Source organism: Microtus pennsylvanicus, chromosome 9 (assembly GCF_037038515.1).
Source record: "Microtus pennsylvanicus isolate mMicPen1 chromosome 9, mMicPen1.hap1, whole genome shotgun sequence".
In the NCBI taxonomy this organism is placed as follows: domain Eukaryota; kingdom Metazoa; phylum Chordata; class Mammalia; order Rodentia; family Cricetidae; genus Microtus; species Microtus pennsylvanicus.
Window position 1 is genome coordinate 85,067,613 of NC_134587.1, and position 20,711 is coordinate 85,088,323.

General features: G+C 42.8%; 1 protein-coding gene across 2 annotated transcripts in view; it reads right to left on the reverse strand.

Moving 5' to 3' along the window:
- Positions 1 to 20,711, reverse strand: part of Snx25 (sorting nexin 25) — a 103,979-nt gene that overhangs the window by 1,823 nt on the left and 81,445 nt on the right. Inside the window, exons 9-17 of one of the 2 annotated variants that reach the window (XM_075986707.1) lie at positions 19,833 to 20,105; positions 17,965 to 18,126; positions 15,122 to 15,253; positions 13,282 to 13,422; positions 10,479 to 10,592; positions 9,264 to 9,428; positions 6,606 to 6,723; positions 3,462 to 3,528; positions 34 to 215 (exon numbers count right to left, since the gene is read on the reverse strand). In XM_075986707.1, coding sequence (XP_075842822.1) covers positions 34 to 215; positions 3,462 to 3,528; positions 6,606 to 6,723; positions 9,264 to 9,428; positions 10,479 to 10,592; positions 13,282 to 13,422; positions 15,122 to 15,253; positions 17,965 to 18,126; positions 19,833 to 20,105 — 1,354 coding nt within the window. The remainder of the gene's footprint in view (positions 1 to 33; positions 216 to 3,461; positions 3,529 to 6,605; positions 6,724 to 9,263; positions 9,429 to 10,478; positions 10,593 to 13,281; positions 13,423 to 15,121; positions 15,254 to 17,964; positions 18,127 to 19,832; positions 20,106 to 20,711) is intronic. The other variant, XM_075986708.1, reaches the window with a different exon arrangement.

Below are 20,711 nucleotides of genomic sequence, written 5' to 3' on the forward strand. Positions count from 1 at the left end.
TGCTCATGTTCTTCTCTCTCGCCAAGGCCTCACCTGGAATGTTCTCGAGCAGCTTCTGCTGTGCTCTTTGTTTTGTCTCCTGACTTTGTGCTTTGCTTCTGATTCTAGTTGGCGGCGCCAATACTCCATTGGGCCAAAAAGCATCCCGGAAGGTATTGATGTAGTAAACCAACATTTGCTCACTGAATATCCAGTTCACTGTATCCCGGATTTGTCTTTTAAAAGAAAAAAATATTGCTTGAATGAAGTTTTGAAAAAAGGTCTACTCTATTCTCAGAAGGCGTTCATCAATGGGTAGGTTAGGATCTAAAAGTTAGATGAATAAACTAATTACTTTTAAACCTTGGCTATGAAGGCTATTGTTCACTTTGGCAATACTGGATGACCAACTCATTCCTGGGTTCACATGTTCACATATTTTTCTGTTTTGTTTTCTTTATTGTTTGAGAATTTCATATACACACACAATATGGGGTCTACATTTTCCAAATGTTTGACTTCCCATCAGGATAGACAAGAACAGAGGACCGAGACGCGTCCAAATCCACCCCATAATTGATCATTTCTCTGGGAAGATTATAAACCAGAAACACAAGCCCACTTCCTCAGCCTGGGAAACACCCCTTGGGCACCTCAAGTCCTGGAAGAGAACCATACTTTATACTGGCCCCTTTGAGTGACCATGGAAGAGAGTCCTGGGAAAATACCCTGACCCAGAGAAAGCACCTAGTGCCCACTGGCAAGGAGCAAAGACACAACAATACCAAGTCAACTCCAAAGGGTTGGGATACTCAGCCTGCCCAGTTATGCAGAAATGATCTTTACATGGTTTTCTCTACACAATCCTATTGGTTCAACTTTAACCATTCCCTTAGCCATTGATAAAGAGCCCGGACTTAGCTGAAAGAGGAGGACATGGAAAGGGAAAGGATCATCCTAGACTCCCTGGCCCAGAAGCCCCTGAGATCAAGCCCGTGAATAAATAAACAGTAATCAGAAAGCGCTATAAGCCCCTGAAGTCTCAGTTAGATTTTTAAGAGTAAGAAAGGGTTTCAGAACATCTCCAAATGGATGTTCAAAGTCCAACACTTCATACACAGTAATCGGTTAATGTTGGAAATGATTAAACTCTGTGTCAAGCTGCAATGTTAAAATGAAAATCAAACATGACCAAATACTGTGCAATTCGAATCTAAACGAAGAATTAATTTATCTATTTATGAAAAAAAAGTCACTGCCAACCTGCCCCACTGCCTGCCTAAGAAAGTTCTCTGGGCCATCAGCAACACATTGGATTTCTGCAGTTTTGCTCTCGGTTAACTACTGGTGCTCCATGAAGAAACTTCAACTTGTGACTGAATACTTGGCAATTCTTAGAAAAGAACAGCACCTCAACATTTTCTATCAACCGAAAGCTTTTGAAGCAAACCAAGAGTATGAGACCACGGTTGCTTCCAGACCAGATGCTGACAACACTGCTGCTTACTGCTATCATGTGCCATCTGCAGAGGAAAAACAGCGCCTACCAGGTGCTCACAATTCCCGGCCTGCTAGCAAACCCAGCGGATGACAGCTGGAAGCTCCCTCCAAGAGGCTCTCAGGCACTGTGCAAACTGCCTGACTACGCACCGCGCACAAGCTCAGCTGCCCACCACATGAGCCGGCGCCAAAGTCGCTAGAGGAACACGGCAAGTACACGATTCGCTGAATCTGACCGGGAAACACACGAGCGAGCTCAAGTATGAGGGAAAAGAAGGCACCTGGAGATCTCTCTACGGCCTCTCAGTGCTAGAGAAGTTTTCCCAAGACATAAACAATACGTTAAATGGGCTCTTTCTCTGTATTAATGTTAATAACTTAACTATACAAGCCTGTGATGGATGGCTTAAACTATGTTTTTTTTTAAATTCTAGAAATAAAATAGAAGTAAGTATTTGGTGTGACCACCAAGAAAGCACATTCTATGTTTAAATCAATATATTTCAGTATTATATTAATATGTATTAAAATACATTTATAGTATTTCCTATAAAACTGTATAAATTTACATAATAAAACTATCACATTAACATCTCACCAATGTTCAACAGTAAGTTATTCACTTGGAAAAACAATATTTTCATCTCAAAACTTATTTTACAATACCTAAAACAGTGCTTTATTTTTAAAATTCTTAGACATCCACTCACATTTCTGTTCTGCAGAAAATCCTAATGCTAATCTCTTGAAGATCTGTATTTTGCACGGTTATTTAAAAGAAGCTGACAATGGCAGTTGTAAATTCCAGGCACAGGGCTAATGTGTAACAGAAGTCACAGCCTGGAAGCCAGGTTAGTCTACTGTATGAACAGTATACTGGTGACCTCGGGAAAGTCACGCCAGCTCTCGGTTCTGTCTCCTCACGATGAGAAGAAGCTGAAGTGTTAGATCACCTCTGATAAAGACCGCCTGCACTGTGTGCCCTGACCACTGCTGATGGCATGCTCTTGCAGCTTCTTAGCAAGTAATGCTGCCTGACAGTTCTCACAGCAGACCCAGAGCCTTCACGAACAAATGCCAAACATGGAACACTTCTGTAAACAACTTGAAAACGCCCCGTAGACGATTACATGTAAAAATGCTTTGCTGTAAGTGGAGACTGCAATGCAGGCGAGGATCTAAAAGGGGCTTGTGGTATTAGTGTGTGACAGACACCGCCTCCACCATGGATGTCCACATGTAAAGAAGAATTAACGCTTTAACACAACTCAACTCTAAAAGTCGATATATGCTTTGTATTTCTCTTCGAGTAATACTTGCCCTCTGGAGAGTATCTTACTTTCATGGCGGCTAAATCATAGCCTGCAATGACAACAGAATACCAAGGCTCTCTGTGATCCAAATGGAACTTCTCCAGAGCAGCCTTCTGACCCTCACTGGCCAGCATGCTGGAGCTAGCAATTTTTTGTCAATTAATTACCATGCATGCTACAAGAGAAATTCAGAACTCTGCTTCCTCACGCAGCCTCAGAATCATGTCAGAAACAAACACAAAAGAGGGAGACTTTCTGTTCAAAAAGAATTCAATTATTTTGAATGAGGTAACACAGACACAGAAAGACAATTATCATGTGTACTCACTCATAGGTGGTTTTTAAACAGAAAGCAAAGAAAGCCAGCCTACAAACCACAATCCCAGAGAACTTAGACAACAGTGCGGACACTAAGAGAGACTTACATAGATCTAATCTACATGGGACGTAGAAAGTAGAAAAAGACAAGATCTCCTAAGTAGATTGGGAACATGGGGACCTTGGGGGAGGATTGAAGGAGAAAGGAGAGGCAGGGAGGGGAGCAGAGAAAAGTGTAGAGCTCAATAAATATCAATAAAAAATGTATAAAAAATAAAAAAGGAAAAAAATTCAACATTCAGACAAAGGGTAGCAACACATGGATTCAAACATTAATTCTGTACAACTCACTTGTTGATGGTTCTTCCAAAAGTGACCTGAACGAGAGCAATTAATGTTCTTCGCACCCATTTAAACACTAAAAAATAAACCAGAAGAAAATATTTACCACAGGATATTACAAGCATCACAATTTTACAGCTGAACAAAGCATACAGTCTTGCCATTTGATTCTGTCCGAATCTCAGCATCAACCACTGGCTCCACTTCTGGAGACTATGAGCTAGCAAAGGCCTGCTCACCCGACCGGGTATGAGTTAGCAAAGGCCTGCTCAGGAAACTCTTGACTAAGCTTTCGGTTTTCAATAGGCAAATGTAGAAGTGAAATTTAGGAGTATCTCCCCCTCTTTTTTCTTTTATTCTGCCTACTAAAGAGCTGAAATAATACTTTACTTTCTATGCCCTGTGATGTGGGATGCCCCTCTGTATGCTGTGAATATTCTGTACCACCATTGGTTAATAAAGAAACTGATCTGGCCTATTGCAAGGCAGAATAGGCTAGGTGGGAAATCAAGCAGAGACAGGGAGAAAGAAGTCAGAGTTGGGAGGGCTGGAGAGATGGCTCACTGACTACTCTTCCAGAGGACCCGGATTCAATTCCCAGCACTCACATGGCAGCTCACAACTGTCTGAAGATCTAGTTCTAGGGGATCTGACACCTTCACACCAATGCACATAAAATAAAGTTAAATAAACCATAAAAATATTTAAAAAAAAGTCAGAGTTAGGGAGGTGCCAGCAGTCACAGGAGAGGTAAGATGCCAGGGCATTACCAGTAAGCCACGGGGCACGTGGTGAGGCACATCTTATTAGAAATGGGTTAATATATATGTAGAGTTAACCAGTAAGAAGCCTGAGCCTATGGCCAAACAGTTATAATTAATATTACGCCTCTGAATGATTATGGGACCACAGGTGGGAGAGAAACTAGTCCAGCAGGATCAGACAGAACAAAGCATAGAATTCCAGCTATATCCCTGGGCTGCTGATGGCATGCCAAGCCCCCACAGCAGACAGTGCAGTTAATGTAGGGTTCTGCTTCCAGTTTTCTAACAGTTCTCAATAAGAAATGTCTGTATGCAAATGCTGACAGACATGACCAGCTATGAGTGAAGCAATGGTCTAATTTCCCCCTCTGAGTTCTCGAGTCTGTTCAACAGTGTACTTTTTATCTTATGTGTGGGGGGCAAGAAAGGAAAACAGTGAAGACCACAGTCCTGAATAATATGGGAATTCCTTTCCTGCAACCCTTTCCAGAGCAGCTGGGCATACATCAGGCTCCTCAACTGGAAGAGGATGAGATTGAAGAGAGCTGGTATTCCTCCATCCCTAAAGGTGTTTTCTGTGCATGAGGGCTTCTGCCCATCACAACTTTTATTACTATCACAGAGACATTTCATAGGTGTAAAATATCAATGTAAACAAAAGAAGGCAAAAAATTGGTGATATTTTTATCTTCATAAATTTGAATACAAACTAATTTTCTAAATTTGTATTTTCATCTCTAGCCCCTGAAATGTTTGACTACTAGCACAGGAAGAAATGAAAAATTCAGACTTGGCGATAAAGGTTCAGGCCATCTGCATACAGTAGTGAAAGTTAAGAGGAGTAAATTCCCAAAGATGCTTTCCCAAGGGCGACCACACATGAGCAACAATTGACAGCGACTTGACACTACACCAAAGCATCAAGGGCGTTCCTAACTAACTTCTGAATGATTCTCAAGGCCTACTTAAAAAAAACTATCTGCCCCCCAACACACAGCAATAAAAGTCAAGCCATGAATTCAGAGCCATGCCTCAGCAATGCCTGGACCTTCAGTGTGGAAGTTTCTGGAATAGCACCAAGTATGTGTTTATTTTAGGCTGGCCTTTAGGCTACAGTGAACATGTCTGTTCATGATGATAACTTTGGTTGGCCTTTCTAGGTCAGGAGAGAGGTAGTTCATAGCTAGCGGGTCTAATCACAGATGGAACTCTAGGAAGGATGCCTGACAGTTGAGGGTTTTAAAATAAAAATATGCCTTACTAGGTCCTTCTGCATTCTGAACACAAACAGGAACCAAAGCATTTGGTCCAGTTCTGTGCCATCACTGGTATCTCCTCACTCTACTCCTTTCCGGTTCTCCCTCGGTTCCCTAGCTCCCCCTGCCCAAAGGGCCCTTGCCTCCTATTAAAGCTTGTTTGTTTAAAGCAGAGACAGCTGCAGCCGCCTGAGGAGTCTGCTGAGGGCAAATGCATGCATCACATCTCAGAATCAAGGCCGTTCTATTTATTCCTCTAGGAAATGTCACTGACAAAGCCAAACACCCATTCGACCGAGGATGCGCAGGCTAAAATGCCAGCATTTAGAGCCTGCTAAGGCTGTGACCGGCTCTGACACACTCACGGTGTGCTTTTATCTCTGAGTTTCTGGAGAAGAACACACAGATGCAACCAGATAGAATGCTGCACGCTCACTGCTCCCACCTCTGTGGGAAGTAGGAAGATGCATAGATTTGTGGGTAAGACTCCATTAAAGAAAAGAAAGACTGAGTGGAATACTATTGTTTTCTGAACGTACTGAATCATGTTAAAGATCAGCGGCTATCTTAAAATAATATAAAATGCAACAAGGCTGCAAATTTTTCATCTGAAAGAGTTTAATATTTGGATGGTATTTTATCATGAGAATTTCTTAATACAACTAGCTTCCATTTCTAAAGTTTATTTTAGCTTTAACTTCAGTTATTGAAATTAATCTACAATGAACCTTCATATATTAAGCATATTTATATTAAATATGTATTATATGTATACATATATATCTACAATACCACCCTGGTATCAAAACTGCACCTTTAATAATAGGCTATGCAAGTGATTTTTTAAAATAACTTTTGGTGATGAGACAATGAAGCTACACTGAGTCACATGAAACGAGTTCAAAGCATTCTCTCTTTTTAAATTCAGAAGCGCACAATGCTGAGTAAACCAGGAACCCAGGCTTGAGGAAGACAGAAATTCTCTGTCCTAAGGGTGTGCCTTCAGCACCAAGCATGAAGTACAACCCTGCATTATCTCTAAAGCGGCTGGCACATTAGAGCACTTGCCGGGTGGATGAACACATGTAATCCATGCCAGAAGGAGAGGGATAGTAACCAGCAAAGAAACTTACTTCCTCGAAGTTCAAAAATCTCCCCGATCAGCATGAAGCACGGCTCAGCCAAGGCCTCCTTCTTCCCATCCACATCGTCCCCATAATCTGACAGGTCGCTGTCTTCTTCCATCTCCTCCTGCGGTGTAACAACACCGAAGGCAGCGGCAGGTTACCCAGGATCTCAGTACACGATACAGAGCTGACTTCCTCTATCAAGTACAGACTCCACTTCATTCTAGCCTTTTCCTGTTGCTTGACTTTTAAACTTCTAAATCTATCCATGTTCAAGTTGGAGGATAAACTGCTTCTTCCCTCAGGGAATAGCCTGACTCTATAGCCAGAATCAAAGCTTAAAATAAGCAAACTAGAGGTGGGGGGGGCGGGGAATCACTCTTTAAATAACCAGGGAATTAGTAATACAGTTTTCTAAAGAGGATGAGGTTTTGTTTTTTCCATTTTGAAAGACTTTTAACTAAAATGGTTTTTAAAGTTCACTGCTCTTAAAAATATAAGCATTTTAAGGTAAGTGAGGTATTTTTAAAGTTCTGCTTCAAGCATCTACTGTATACTTTAGGTAGTCCCATTTCCCGATTTACACGCCAGCATATGTCAGTCCACACATTAGACGCCAGGCACCAAGCCGGAGCACATGAGTGCAGTAAGGTGCAGAATCTTAGTGGCCCACAGTGGTCAGCAGAGACTGACATACACAGGAATGGCAGTTTCTGTAAGAGATGAAGTGCTGCCCAAATCCTAGGCAGTGAAGACAGCGAAAGATGGTTATTATAATGTCCACAGAGAAACCAAAGGTGAAAGCAAAGCCTCCAGTATCAGGAATGATTACATCTTGTCCCATGGATCACTCATACCACATGGTATTGTCAGGGCTATTGGTTACTCACCACAACCTGATGGCAGGCCCTATGGCTGAAAACAACTCTTACTTAAGTCATTGAACACAGAGAAGTTGCCTGGTTTCTAACTAGAAGCTTCACCACCACTGACTAATATTCATTGTGCAGGAAGATACTCTGCATGAGACTAGACAAGAAAGGTAGTTATCAGTATCACCCAGCTACAAACCCTGAGATCTACAACAGGAACCGGCCTGAATGACAAATCAGTATAGTAGTGGCGTAAGTGTTATGGGAGTAACCAACCTTTTTCTTTCTCTTTTGGTTAATTGGATTTAAGGCCCACTACATGAAATGGAACCCACATCTGACACCGCTAAATAGGCCAAAATAACTGAGAGTACACAGATGATGGGCCTATGGGGAAAACCTACTACTATTACTTAGCTAAACGAACACAGCAATAAAATGACTACTGATGGCAGATCTGTGCATTACTCCACCCTCATCAGAGAAGTTCCTTCCTGCAGTGACGGTAATTAACCCAGAGACCCAAAACTGGACAATGTGCAGAGAGTAAGACACATAGCAGCACTCAGTCCTAAATGGGATGTCTTCATCAAATCTCTCTCCTTCAGGCTCAGGGAGCTGGGATTTTTGTTGGTTTATTGTTGCTTTGGAAAGGGGGGAACATGATGTTGGGTGGGTAGGGAGGTAGGAAAGGATCTGGAAGGAGTTGGGGAGGGAGAAAAATATGATAGAAATATATGAAGAAGTTTTAATAAAATTTAAAAAAGAAAAAAAGAAAGTTGAGCTTGTAGAACCGGCTACCAGACTAATGATAGGTCTTTGGGTGTTATCAGGTGAGCAGTCAGACAGCTCCTTGGAAGCACAAGGAGTTCTCTAAAGCTTCCTGGCTTCACACTGGTCCAAGAACATGAAATGCTTCAAAGAGGCTGAGAAGGTGAACACTGAGGAGCAGCCACAACACTCACTGTTAGAGAGCAATTTCACAGTCACCAAGTCACTGTGTATAATGGAGGGGAGTTGGCCAGGTCTAAACAGACACGGAGAAGGGAGATGGTAGAGGAGCTCCAGAGGCAGGGGGTTCACTCAGAGACTGAAGAGAGATGTGGGCATTTCTTTCCCAACTCAGAGTGCAATAAATAAAGCACCACACTTTTGTTCATAGTCTCCCTGTGCCACCTCAATAAACCATCCTGACAAAGAGTCCGTGCCATCTAGCAATAGACTAAGAAGCAGCCAAGTTTGAGGCTAGAGAGCCCCAAACAGGTGGTCCAAACATACTTTAACCCTGAGGTTCAGACTGTGAGACTGAACACGTCTGTTGTCTCTCTGGTGACTGCTCTATCATACACACTGCTTCCAGGTTCTTCCTGATTCAACATGCTCCATGGTTCTTCACACCCAAGAGTAAAGCTTTGACCCCCTAACCTGCCATGACCCCTTTGCCTCATCTTCCATCCACACATTACAGACACCTGCCAATCTAGTGTGACGATCTGCCCACTATCCCAGACATACCTGAGACCTCAGACCCACACCAACCTCCTCCCTTGATGCTTTACTCTGGTCACCATCTGAGGCACCAGCAGCCACAACACTTCCTGTCTACAGTCCGCTTACCCACCTAGCTATTTATCCTCCTGTTTCTATTTTGTAATTCTTCAAGTGATTAACTCCCAGATGTGAAAGTGATCATTGAAAACCTTTGCCTTCAAGAAACTGCTCTTCCTTCAAACAGCATTCAAGAACTCTATCCTAGAATACACTAAAGTGGGACCACCTTTGACCGGCTCACCTCCTGATGGGAGAAGAAGTCTCGAGGAAGTTTCTCCAGAAAGGAAGATAAGGAAAAGGAGTTCTTTTTCCCCTGCACGTCAATGACCTTGAGGTAGTCAGGAGAAGGGCTCAAGAAGGCATAAAGTGCTTCGCTCTGACACAGTCTGTCATCCGAGAGCAGGTTCTGTGGAAGAGGAGAACTAATTACTGCTACACAGAAAACTATCTGGGCTGCTGCAAGCTACAGCCAGGCAAGGCAGGCAGAACGAACTATGTTATGGACTCACTTTCACCATAATTCTACATAATAATTCTTATCTCAGAAATAAACTACATAAGAATACTGTCAGAGGTCTTAACTACAAAAGACACAGTGCCAAAAACCTTAGCCAGTGGACATAGTATGCAAACGGTGCTCGGTGCTGCTTGAAGCCATAAAATTTTTATTTTGCACACCACTCAAGATCTCCGGGGCTACTTTTCAAAGACTGCTTTTCAAAGACAAATTTACTCATCTGCATTTAACCTATTTAAAATTTGCATATTACATGTGCCTACCACAAAGGACCCTTTAATGGCTGGGTTCAGATATGGTGCCCTTGCCCAGCAAGAGATGTGTCACCTCTTTCAAAAGCGTCACTGTTTATACAGTTATGTAACTGTTTACACTGGTCCTTAGCACTGAAGTCCTGGAGTTATGTCCACACTTATCTGGCCTAGGAGAAAGAACAGACCATAAACCAAAGGGTTTGGGTCGTTTTGTTTGTTTGTTTCTTTCTTTTTTTTTTTTTTTTGAGACAAAGTCTCACTATGTAGCCCTGGCTGGCCTGGAACTCACTATATAGACCAGACAGAACTTGAACTCACAGAAACCCATCTGCCTCCATCTCCCATGTGCTGGGATTAAATGTGTTCACCAACACACCCTGCCATAAATAAGTTTCTGTGTGAGCTAATGTGGTTACAGTACAGATCAGCAACACGACGACAAAAATGTTCTGCACCTAGTGTCCTAAGAGAGCAGGTCTACAGGAAACAAGCCAAAGGAACCGTTGCCCCTGCAGGATATAATGAGTGGGAGAGTGATCTTTGGGGAAGGTGTAGAGATGGGGGACACCTGTGTGGTGCTGGTAATACAAACTGGGGGTGGCTAGAGAAAACAAGCGGCAAACTAGCACGTTCCTGGGGCGGTGACAGTCTCACCCTTAGCACCCCAAATCCCCGACGTGCTTACCTGTAAAAACTTATTCAACTGATTCTTTGACTTTTCCAGAAACTTGTGATCTATGGATTTGAAAGGCAGCTTACTGAGAGAAGGCAACTGGACTTTTTTTAAAGAAGGGACACACTGTAGGTGGAAAAGATTAAATGTTACTCTTTTGAAATTACATTTTCATCTTAAGAAAGTTTATAGTTATAGTTAGAACAAACCAAGTAGCCCCCTCTTACATCTATTCCTCTGCCCTTCTCCCCACCTCTGGAGACAGGCTCTCACAGCATAGTCTGGTTGACCTGGAGCTTGTGATTTTCCTTTCTCAGTCTGCCTAATGCTGGGATCACTGGCATGGACCACCAAACCCAGCTAAAATGCACACATTGTAATCAGGCTCAGAGACCCTGGACGGACAGGAAGCCCAGAACACAAGCTTTTCTACTGGAAGATGTGTTTCTAACTTCTTCGGGGGGAGGGGGAATAAAAAGGAAACAAAACATAGGTTGTAGCTCTAGTAACTGCTTTTCAAAGGAAACCACAGACTAAATATATTAGTAAGAATAATAACAACAGGCCTCCTTTTGTGGGTGGAGTCCCACATTCTATCAGAGCAGTGCTCAATATATGATATGTGTTATTTTATCCTTGCAGCAGCTCTCTGGAGTTTTAGAGAAGTGAACGGGCAGTGAGATTGGAAATATACTTCTACTGCTTACATATGTCACACGAGAGGGTCCCCACGACAGGGCACCCAGGGTGGCAGGTGGAAAGGGAATAAGGTGTCCAACCATTGGTCCAGATGGGGAACGACAGTCACAACACCACACATGGCATGGATTTTATACAGTTTCATTCAAATAGCATAATGCTTTGGTATAATTACCATTTTAGTTTTAAGAATATTTATTTTGCAAGTACATTTTATGTCAAAATTTATTTCCCTCTTTTGTCTTTGCTAACAGACTAAGCTGACATTTAGCTTTACTTTTCCGTGGCTTGTCCCACGGAAAGCAGCGCAAGTCTCCACAGTGCTAGCTTTACCCAGTAACTACTGGAGAAATTCATTCTTACATTGGGATAAATGTTTTGTTTTCCATAGTCAGAGTAACTGCAGTCAAAGAGAGAAATGCCATAGCATTTATGATGCCCAGTTTGGCTGCCATTTTTTAAAAGCTCTTGACGAGTTGTTATTCAGAAAGTCCTCAATTAAGAGGGTTAGAAATCTGATTCCTAATGACACCCTGCTAAACTCATAGAATGGAGCCTAGGATAATCATCAAGAGGCTTCATCCAGCATCTGACGGGAGCAGATGCAGAGACCCACAGCCAAACATAAGGCAGAGCTTGGGGAATCCTGCAGAAGAGAATGAGGAAGAATTGGAGGAGTCAAGGGGGTCTAGACCCCACAATAAAAACAGCCGACAGAATCAACTAACCAGTGGTCATAGAGGCTCACAGAAACTCAACTGACAATCAGGGAGTCTCTATGAGTCTGACCTCTGCATGTTATGATTGTGTAGCTTGGTGTTCCTGTAGGACTCCTAACAACGGGTGTGGGGGCCGTCTCTGACTCTTTTGTCTATTTGGGGGATCCTTTTCCTCCTACTGGGTTGCTTCGTCCAGTCTTAATAGATGGGATGTGCCTAGCTTTATTATAACTTGCTATGCAGTGTTTGGTTGATATCCCTGGGAGGTCTGCTCTTTTCTAAAGGGAAGAGAGGAGGAGTGGATCTGGGGGAGATGGGATATGGAAGATTCAGGTTGGGAGAAGAGGGAGGGGAAACCATAGTTGAGATGTACTATGTGAGAGAAGAATAACAAATAAAATAAACAATTCTTACATTGTTAGAAATAGAATTGAAGAAAAATTGTTAGAAATGACCTGGGAGACAAAGCTAAAGGAAACATGTCTTTCGTTGGCAAAAGAGTAAGGAGGGCTTCTCTAGTGTTGGTTCATTCTCGGCAAGAGAAAAACAGCCTGGAATTCAAAGTGAAATGACTGCAGAGGTTTTCATTGCTGTGATAAAAGGAACTTGTCTTCGGTAGAAAGTGAAATCACCTCTAGAGGAAAAGCAGGAAGAACAAACTGGTTCTGACCCAGGCTTGGCCACTCTGCACACATCCTGAATCAAGTAAGCAATGGAGTCAGTTCCCTCGACTAGCAAATCCAGGAACTCACTAGATTGCTATGCTATTCTACAAGCATGATACACATTTATAATATCTGCATCTACATATATATCATATATATGTAAGTCAAAGTGAAACAGTGCTCATTACTACTGAAAACAGAATCACAGAAGCGTTTCCTATGGACCACACATCCTTCTGCCTGCTCAGTAGCATCTACTCCCTTCATCCTCACAAACAGGAGATGTAGATCTGAGGAGCCGGTTGTGCTCTCTGGCTCTGGGTGTTTTCATCCACTCCACTCTGCAGACTCCTGGAGTACACACAATGAAATCCTACATGCTCTGCCTTCCTAGTTCCTTAACACACCACTGATTTCAGGACCCACTGAAGGGTTACAGACCACAGCTTCAATCTACTGGTCCTAGATCCATGGTCTCTGACATCTTTGGGGCTCTTCAGCAATTTATAATGAAAATCAGACAACCATCTGCCCTGAAGGATCTGGAGTAGACTAGATTGTTTGATCTATGAGTAATTTCCAAATGTCAGGCTGAGAACACTATGGCACCGGCAACAACAAGCAGAAAGAGCAATCCCTTTTCCTCTATGAATTGTATGAACTCTTCAATGTCTTCATACTCGGAAATTCTACGTCCTGTGATCACGAGTCCGTATTCATGAGTAGTCGTACCTCACTAAGTTTCCGATGTAAATTCTGAAACTCACTGAGCCTTCTTGGGACGGTCCAGTTCTTAGTTTCAACCCCTCCAACTTCTTGTAGATTTACCCTGACAAAGTAACAAGGCATTTGCTCGCCATTCTCTTCTGTCACCTTGAAGAAACAAACAAACAACAAACAAACAAATAGCCCAGACAACTAAATCATAATAAGCAGACACTATAAGAGAATTTTAGTGACACACACAATTGCCCTCTTTCTGGTGTACCCTGTACAGTGCCCTTGTTAAACCCTGGGATCCTAAGAATGATCTATCTTCCCCTTCCTCTGGCAATTAGATCATGTTATATGACAGAGCAGATCTTAGAATAGGGGAGATCATCTGAATAGAGAGCTAAATCATAAGGAGCATTTGTTCTGTTACAAAACAGAAAATGAAGTCAGAAAGACTTCATTCCCAAGAAGGAAACAAACAAGAACAGAGAGCCCAGACCTCGGGTTTATAACAGGGACTCCTGAACTCTGCCAAGAGTCTCAACCAGCCTGGGAGTGAGTGCAGACACCCTGGCCTTGTGCCACAGTAAGTAGAGATCAGCTACTGTGGTGGGGGTCCTTTACTGTCCAGCTTACATCTCTCTCTCTCTCTCTCTCTCTCTCTCTCTCTCTCTCTCTCTCTCTCTCTCTCTCTCTCTCACACACACACACACACACACACACACACACACACACACACACAGATGCACACATGGGGCAATTATACTAATTCTAAGTCTGAATTAATATCATAACTTAGAGAAGAATTAAAAAGGCAAAGAGACACTAGGTTCGTGGACACCCACACGCACCGTATAAGGGAGGAACGCTACTCCATTGTACAGGCGGAACATGGGGGCATGGCCAGAGTAGCCATGTTTAATGGGAGTGCTCACAGGAGCCCTTGGGCTTTCAGAGCAGCACCTGGAGAACAGGCTGCGTGTTTGCCATATCTAGAGGAAAACTACAGTTTGAGATTTAAGCTCCCTTGCACTCAGCCTGTTGAGCTGCTGAGACACTGGCAGAGAGGAGCGTAGATAAGAACAACAATCAAAAGAAACAAAACATTGGTGCCTGTGCTCACTTGCCACCTCGCTACTTGTGTGAAGTATGGTGGGCGTGACTAGCTATCCCAGCTTCTCCCCACTCAGGAGGAGGGAAGGGCATCAGCCAATGCTTAGGAGCTCTTTCCACTAACAGGAATTATTCTGTAGTCAAATGGAAGGGGACAGAGCAGGGGACAAGAAAGCCAATGGGGCGAAAACAATCAAGGTACATTATACATGTGTATGAAAACATCATAATGAAATCTATTATTTTATACAACATATACTAATCAAACAAATGGGTAAGAGAGAGGGTAAAGTGTACCCTTCAAACCCTTTGAAAAATAACCAAGAGGAAAAATATTCATTACTAAAGATTTTAGAGTTTCTGAGATCTAACTGAACAAAATGGAACAATAAAAGTTACATTTTTTATTATTTCCAACTTCCTAAAAATACTTTCCATTTTATATCAATCATAACAGAAAAAATAGATCAGTACTCCAAGGGCATTAACTGTTCCTGTCTCAAGGTTGCTTACAATTCAATGTACAAAAGCACGGAGTTTCTGACTGGAGTGGAGTGAGCTCAGATCCACTCCATGAAGTCCTGGGCAGTTTCCCCTCGTGCACGAGCACACCGGAGAGAAAATGGAGGAAAGGAAGGTAGTAGACGAAGGGGGCTAACAGAATGAGCATGGGTTTTGACCTTCACTCTTAATTCTCCAGGGGAAAGCTATGGTTTAGACAGAGCACCTGCGGCTGCGGCCATACCTCTGCACTGGTGATGGTTGCTTTCCACAGGCCCAGGTTCTCACACCACCAGTCCGTTCTTGCCATGTGCAGCTGGAGGTCTGTGCATTCTTTCTCTATCAGAAGTATTTCATCCTTCAACTTGGAAATAATCTAGCACAAGACAAACAACCTGGGAGTTATGAAAACAACTCAGAGGCTCTGCAATCCAGCAGAGAAGCAGCACAGAAACCAACACACAGAACAGCTGTGCTTCTCTACGCTAATGACGAGTGGCCTAAAATAGTGCAGTTTCGCTTAAAACAGCACCTGGAAGAATAAAATTCTCAAATATTAGCCAAGGAAACGAAAGAGTTCTGTAATACATACTATACAACACCAATAAAATGATGAAAAATGACAAATATTTGTAGAGATCCTAAGTTCATGACCTAGAAGACTTGATATTGATGTTGCATTAAATAAATTTTAAAAATGACTCAGACATATTTTATATTTTCCAACTTGAACCACTTTGTTTTTTTACTTTTAATCTTTATGTGCATTGGTACTGGGTCCCCTGGAAAGGAGTTATAGACAGTTGTGAGCTGCCATGTGGGTGCTGGGAAATGAATCCAGGTCCTCTGGAGAGCAGTCAGTGCTCTTAACCCCTGAGCCATCTCTCCAGCCCCCAAGCCAACTCTCCAGCCCCCAAACTGAATGACTTAAAAGGCAGATAAACCTCCTCTTGGAGGCCCCAGCCCTGAGTACAACTGTCTGTCAGGAGTGGAGGGTTCCCTACACAGCCCAGGGGCAATTTGATTGAACAGGAAATGAGGGAGTGTTCAAATTCATCACAACAATGAAGCCACCAACTCGCTTGAGAACCTTTCATGTGATTAGGGCTCAGAATGCTTAGCCCACAATTACTAGAAATTCTTTCAAGAAAGGCTAAAGAATGTCTCCTGGCCAAATAATCCAGGGAACACTCTCCAACTCATCCTTCATTTGGCTTCCTAGGAACACAGCTGAATTGAAAATGAAGTAGTCTAGAATCAATACAGCTGTTCTGGAGGTACAGGCCACACTGCGGTCACCGTCCACTGTGCAGGTGACCCTGTCTATCATGTCAGAGATGCCATGGGAAAACTGCCGGGCCCTCCACGCTCCCACACACTAACTGGAATGGCTCTGTGTTGAGGGGAAATAAATCTATTCTTATGATGACTCTGGAACCTGGTACTTGTCTCCTTTCACCCTCACAAGTCTAGAGAAGTAACACAACTACCTGGAGAAAGCGCTAAGGAGTCTAGCCTGTGTCTTTCTTCAAAGAAAACCCACTGCTCCAACTGAACACTGGATTATAAATGAATTAATATTTTGACTATAGATTGGTAAAATGCTTATATCTTCTTACAATATTGTTTCAGAAATACTTTATTATAAAACTATTTGAATAGTCATGAAAGAAGTATTAAAGAAGTACCAAGCATGGAAACCCAACGTGATTCATTAAAATTATTTTACTATAAGTTGCTTTCCTCAGCACATTCAGGAAATGCTGGAGGATACTCATATAGAACAAATCACACCTCCACTTTAGAAACTCCATTGGATTCTAAAGACACATAAAACCAGAGCAAAACTGGTCCAAACCGTGAACTGCTTTTCACAAAAACTGTGTGTGTGTGTGTGTGTGTGTGTGTGTGTGTGTGTGTGTGTGTGTGCATTATGAATGTGTGCATTGCACACTTAGGTGTCTTCTTCAACCACTCCCCGCCTCACTTTGAGAACCTGCAGTTCATCATTTTGGGGGGCACACTGCCTGGTTGTCAGGCTGCTGGCATCTGCCCATCTGTCTCACAGAGCCGCCCCTTCTCCCCCAGCGCCATGCCTGGCTTCTCACGCTTGTGCAGCAAGCACCTTACCCCACTGTTTACATTTTTTAAAAAATATGATTTATTTTTATTTTATGTATATTTTCTCGGCATGTATACCTGAGTACCACATGTATGCAGTGCCCACAGGGACCAGAGAGGGCATCAAATCCACTGGAACTGGAGTTAAAGTGGCTGTTAGCTGCCATGTGGATTCTGGGACCAAACCCAGATCCTCTGCAAGAGCAACAATTGTGCTCTTCTTACCCATGGGATCATCTCTCCAGTCCCAAGCTGTTAATATTTTTTTCTCTTTGTTTTGTTTTGTTTTGTTTTTCAACACAAGGTTTCTCAATAGCTATGGAGCCAGTTCTGGAATTTCCTCTGTAGACCAGGCTGGCCTCGAACTCACAGAGATCCACCTGCCTCTGCTTCCCAAGTGCTGCGCCACTACTGCCCAGCTATATTTTAACTTTTTAAGTTAATTTTCAAAGACATATTTATTTTATTTTTCATGTCTGAGTGTTTGCCTACATGTGTGTCTGTGCATTGTCCATGTGCCTGGTGCCTAGGAGGAAAGACAAGGGTGTCAGGTACCCTGGAACTAGGGATACAGACAGTTGTAAGCTGCCACGTGGGGCTGGAAAAGGAACCTAGGTCCTCTGTAAGAGCAGCAAATGCTCTTCACTGCTGAGCCACCTCTCCAGTCCCTAGAATTTTTCAGATTAACATTAATAATGCCCTTCCCCTTCCCGAGCAAAGAGAAGAATCAAATTCTTTGGGACTAGGGTAACAGATGTTCAGAATTGAAACCAATAAGGAAATATCCAACACTTTCAAACTCTAAATCCTCTTGGCTTTTAGGGAAACACTGTTTTCATGATTCTGTGAAGCTCTCCACCTGCTCCTGAACGTCATTCTTAAGGAAGCTGACAGCTCTCAGCAGAGAAACTACTATTTACACAGAGGACAAACGTTCAGAGACAACCTTGAAAGCTAGACAGTTACCTTCTTATCGGGTTTTGGTGCATTTTGAATAGAACTTAGAGCTTGCCTTTTATATTCAAGCTTCTCACTCAGCTCTCGAAGTTTGTTTACAGCAAAGCTGGTTTGATCGCTAATCCCACTGCTGCCTTCTATGGCTTCCTCGCCAGCCTCCCCTCCTGAACCCTGGCGAAAAAACAGCAAGCCAGCACGTTTTACAACAACAGAAAGTCACCTCCCACCCACTGCTGTCCCCAAACACCAGATTCCCCTGAGGAATACTGAAGAAGAACCTGCCTAGCGCCTTTCTCCTTCCCCAGCAGAGAAGAATGGGATCATTTGAAACCAGAGCAGCGGGTGTTCAGACGCCTGGGAAGGAAAATGTCTAACAGCCCAAATGGGGGTGGAACCCCATGGACCAATCCCCAACCACGGGAATCTGTGGGACAAAGGGAAGCAATTGAAGCACCTGCCATCCCTTCAACAGGAATGCTCTCTCTTCCATCTCTGCAGGAAACAGAGCTCGCCCTCCCCAGGCTTCCAACAGTTCTATAAAATCCGTTCAAAAAGAATGTTCATATTTAACAACTCCATGGCATTTTGGTGAATTTTTTTTTGTTTTGTTTGGGGCATTTTTTCTTGTCTTATTGGTCTTTTTACTGTTTGTTTTGATTTTCAAAACAAAATATGTGTATGTGTGTGTGTGTGTGTGTGTGTGTGTCCCTTGCTTTTTGGTGTTCCTGTTTTGGGGACGGGTGGAGACACTAACACCATAAGATTAAAAGTTGTATATTGGGAGGTTAGAAAGATCTAGGAGTTGGGGGAGGGGGAAAACATGATCAAAATATGCTGTATGAAAAAATGAATTCAAAAATGTTCAATTCCATACTACTAGAAGTATTTCAGTGTGCACTTTGTTCAGTATTGTTCTTGAAAATGTATTATGCACACCAACATATATTTTACAGGTAAACAGCATTTGCAGTGTGATTTGGGAAGGCCTTGGCTTTCTATTGAACAACAGATTCCTTAGTTTCCATCTGTGGACACTGCAGGGAAATGCTCTGGACTCTTCTTCCAATCTTTTCTCCTTAACTTCCTCCCAGATTGTTTCCTGAAGGTTTTTTAATTAATTGTAGCAAACAGCAAATTAAATTAAATGAAAGTATTGCTAATTCCAGAAAAACAAGCTGTTTTCATTTTTGGATGTTCTTGCTTATTACATGTAAATATATAAAATGTAGGGGTTCCTTTTATTTGTTAATGAATAAAGCTTCTTTGGCCTACAGCAGGGCAGAATATAGCCAGGATGGAAGGGATATAGAGAGAGAGTAGGCAGAGTCAGGGAAACACTGTGTAGCTGCCAAAGGAGTAACATGCCGGCACTGGTAATCCACAGATTAATAGAAATGGGTTAATTTAGGATGTAAGGGCTAGCTAGGAACACGCCTAAGCTATTGGCCGAACAGTGTTATAAATAATACAGTTTCTGTGTAACTATTCAGGACTGGGCAGCCGGGAACAAACGAGCAATCTCGATTTACATAGACGCAATATGGCAAAACCCTACACGTTGTCCTCAAGTGAGTGTGTTCATGAAAAGCACTGCACATGTGTGAGGATGTTTCAGGCAATTATAGTCCTTCTAGGTGCACAGTGTGCCACCACAGGAAAAACTCAGTGAGGTTGCCCCTGCTGCTGCCCCTGCTGCTATGGGACAACTTTGTTTGCTTTCTTTGCTCATATGAACTAAAACAAATTCTATCATGCAGCGACATTTTCCTACATTTCAGTGATTTCAAACATTTCTTCCCTTAACTTTTTGGCAGGGGTTTGGTCACAAGAAAAGGAGCTGGCACAGAAGAGCGGAAGTGAAGGTGCCCGCGGCTCACCAGCTCATCCTTGTCAGAGGTCAGCTGTGCATCCCGCCTTTCTTCCTCTCTCGTCATCAGCCTCTCATAGAGGTCACTGACGATGAAGGACGGGTAGTACCTGTCCCGCAGCGCCTCATACACATCCCCTTGGATTTTGCTGAACACCTCGATGCCTTTGTTTCCTACAAGACACTGCTGGATTTCTTTGTAAAGTGACTTCTCCACAGGTATTTCTTTGCTTTCCACAAAGAAATTCTGATAAATTTCACCAACCAACTGTGGAATTTCATTCTGAAAAGACAGAAAGATGAAGAGAGAGATAGGTAAAAAATGTTGTCTCAGCCAGGTGGTGGTGGTGCACACCTTTAATCCCAGCACTTGGGAGGCAGAGGCAGGTAGATCTCTGTGAGTTCGAGCCCAGCTTGGTCTACCAGAGCAAGGTCCAGGACAGGCTCCAAAGCTACAGAGAAAACCCTGTCTTGAAAAACCAAAACATACACAAACAACAACAAAAAAAAATGTTGTCTCTGAGAGAAATGATTTTCCACTAAATCCCCTACATGTTAAAGCTAAAAGGACAGTATCTAGATGCATCCTAGAACTGTAAACCCAGGGTCTCAGCCTTCTGTATTCACATTCAGGGCAAGTATCAGACCTTGAAACAAGCCACTTCTTGAAGATGAATACTTACATTGAGCAGTTAATATCTCAAAACGCTACAGGAAAGTAAATCAAGAAATGGACTAGCTCCAATATCGCAACACATCCTCAACTTCACAGAGACGTGACTTGGAACAGTCTCACTGACTTTTATCTGATGTAACAATGGGGGGCACACCTCTCTAACATGGGAAGAAAGAAGCCAATAGAGTAACCATAGATAAAAACACAACGGGT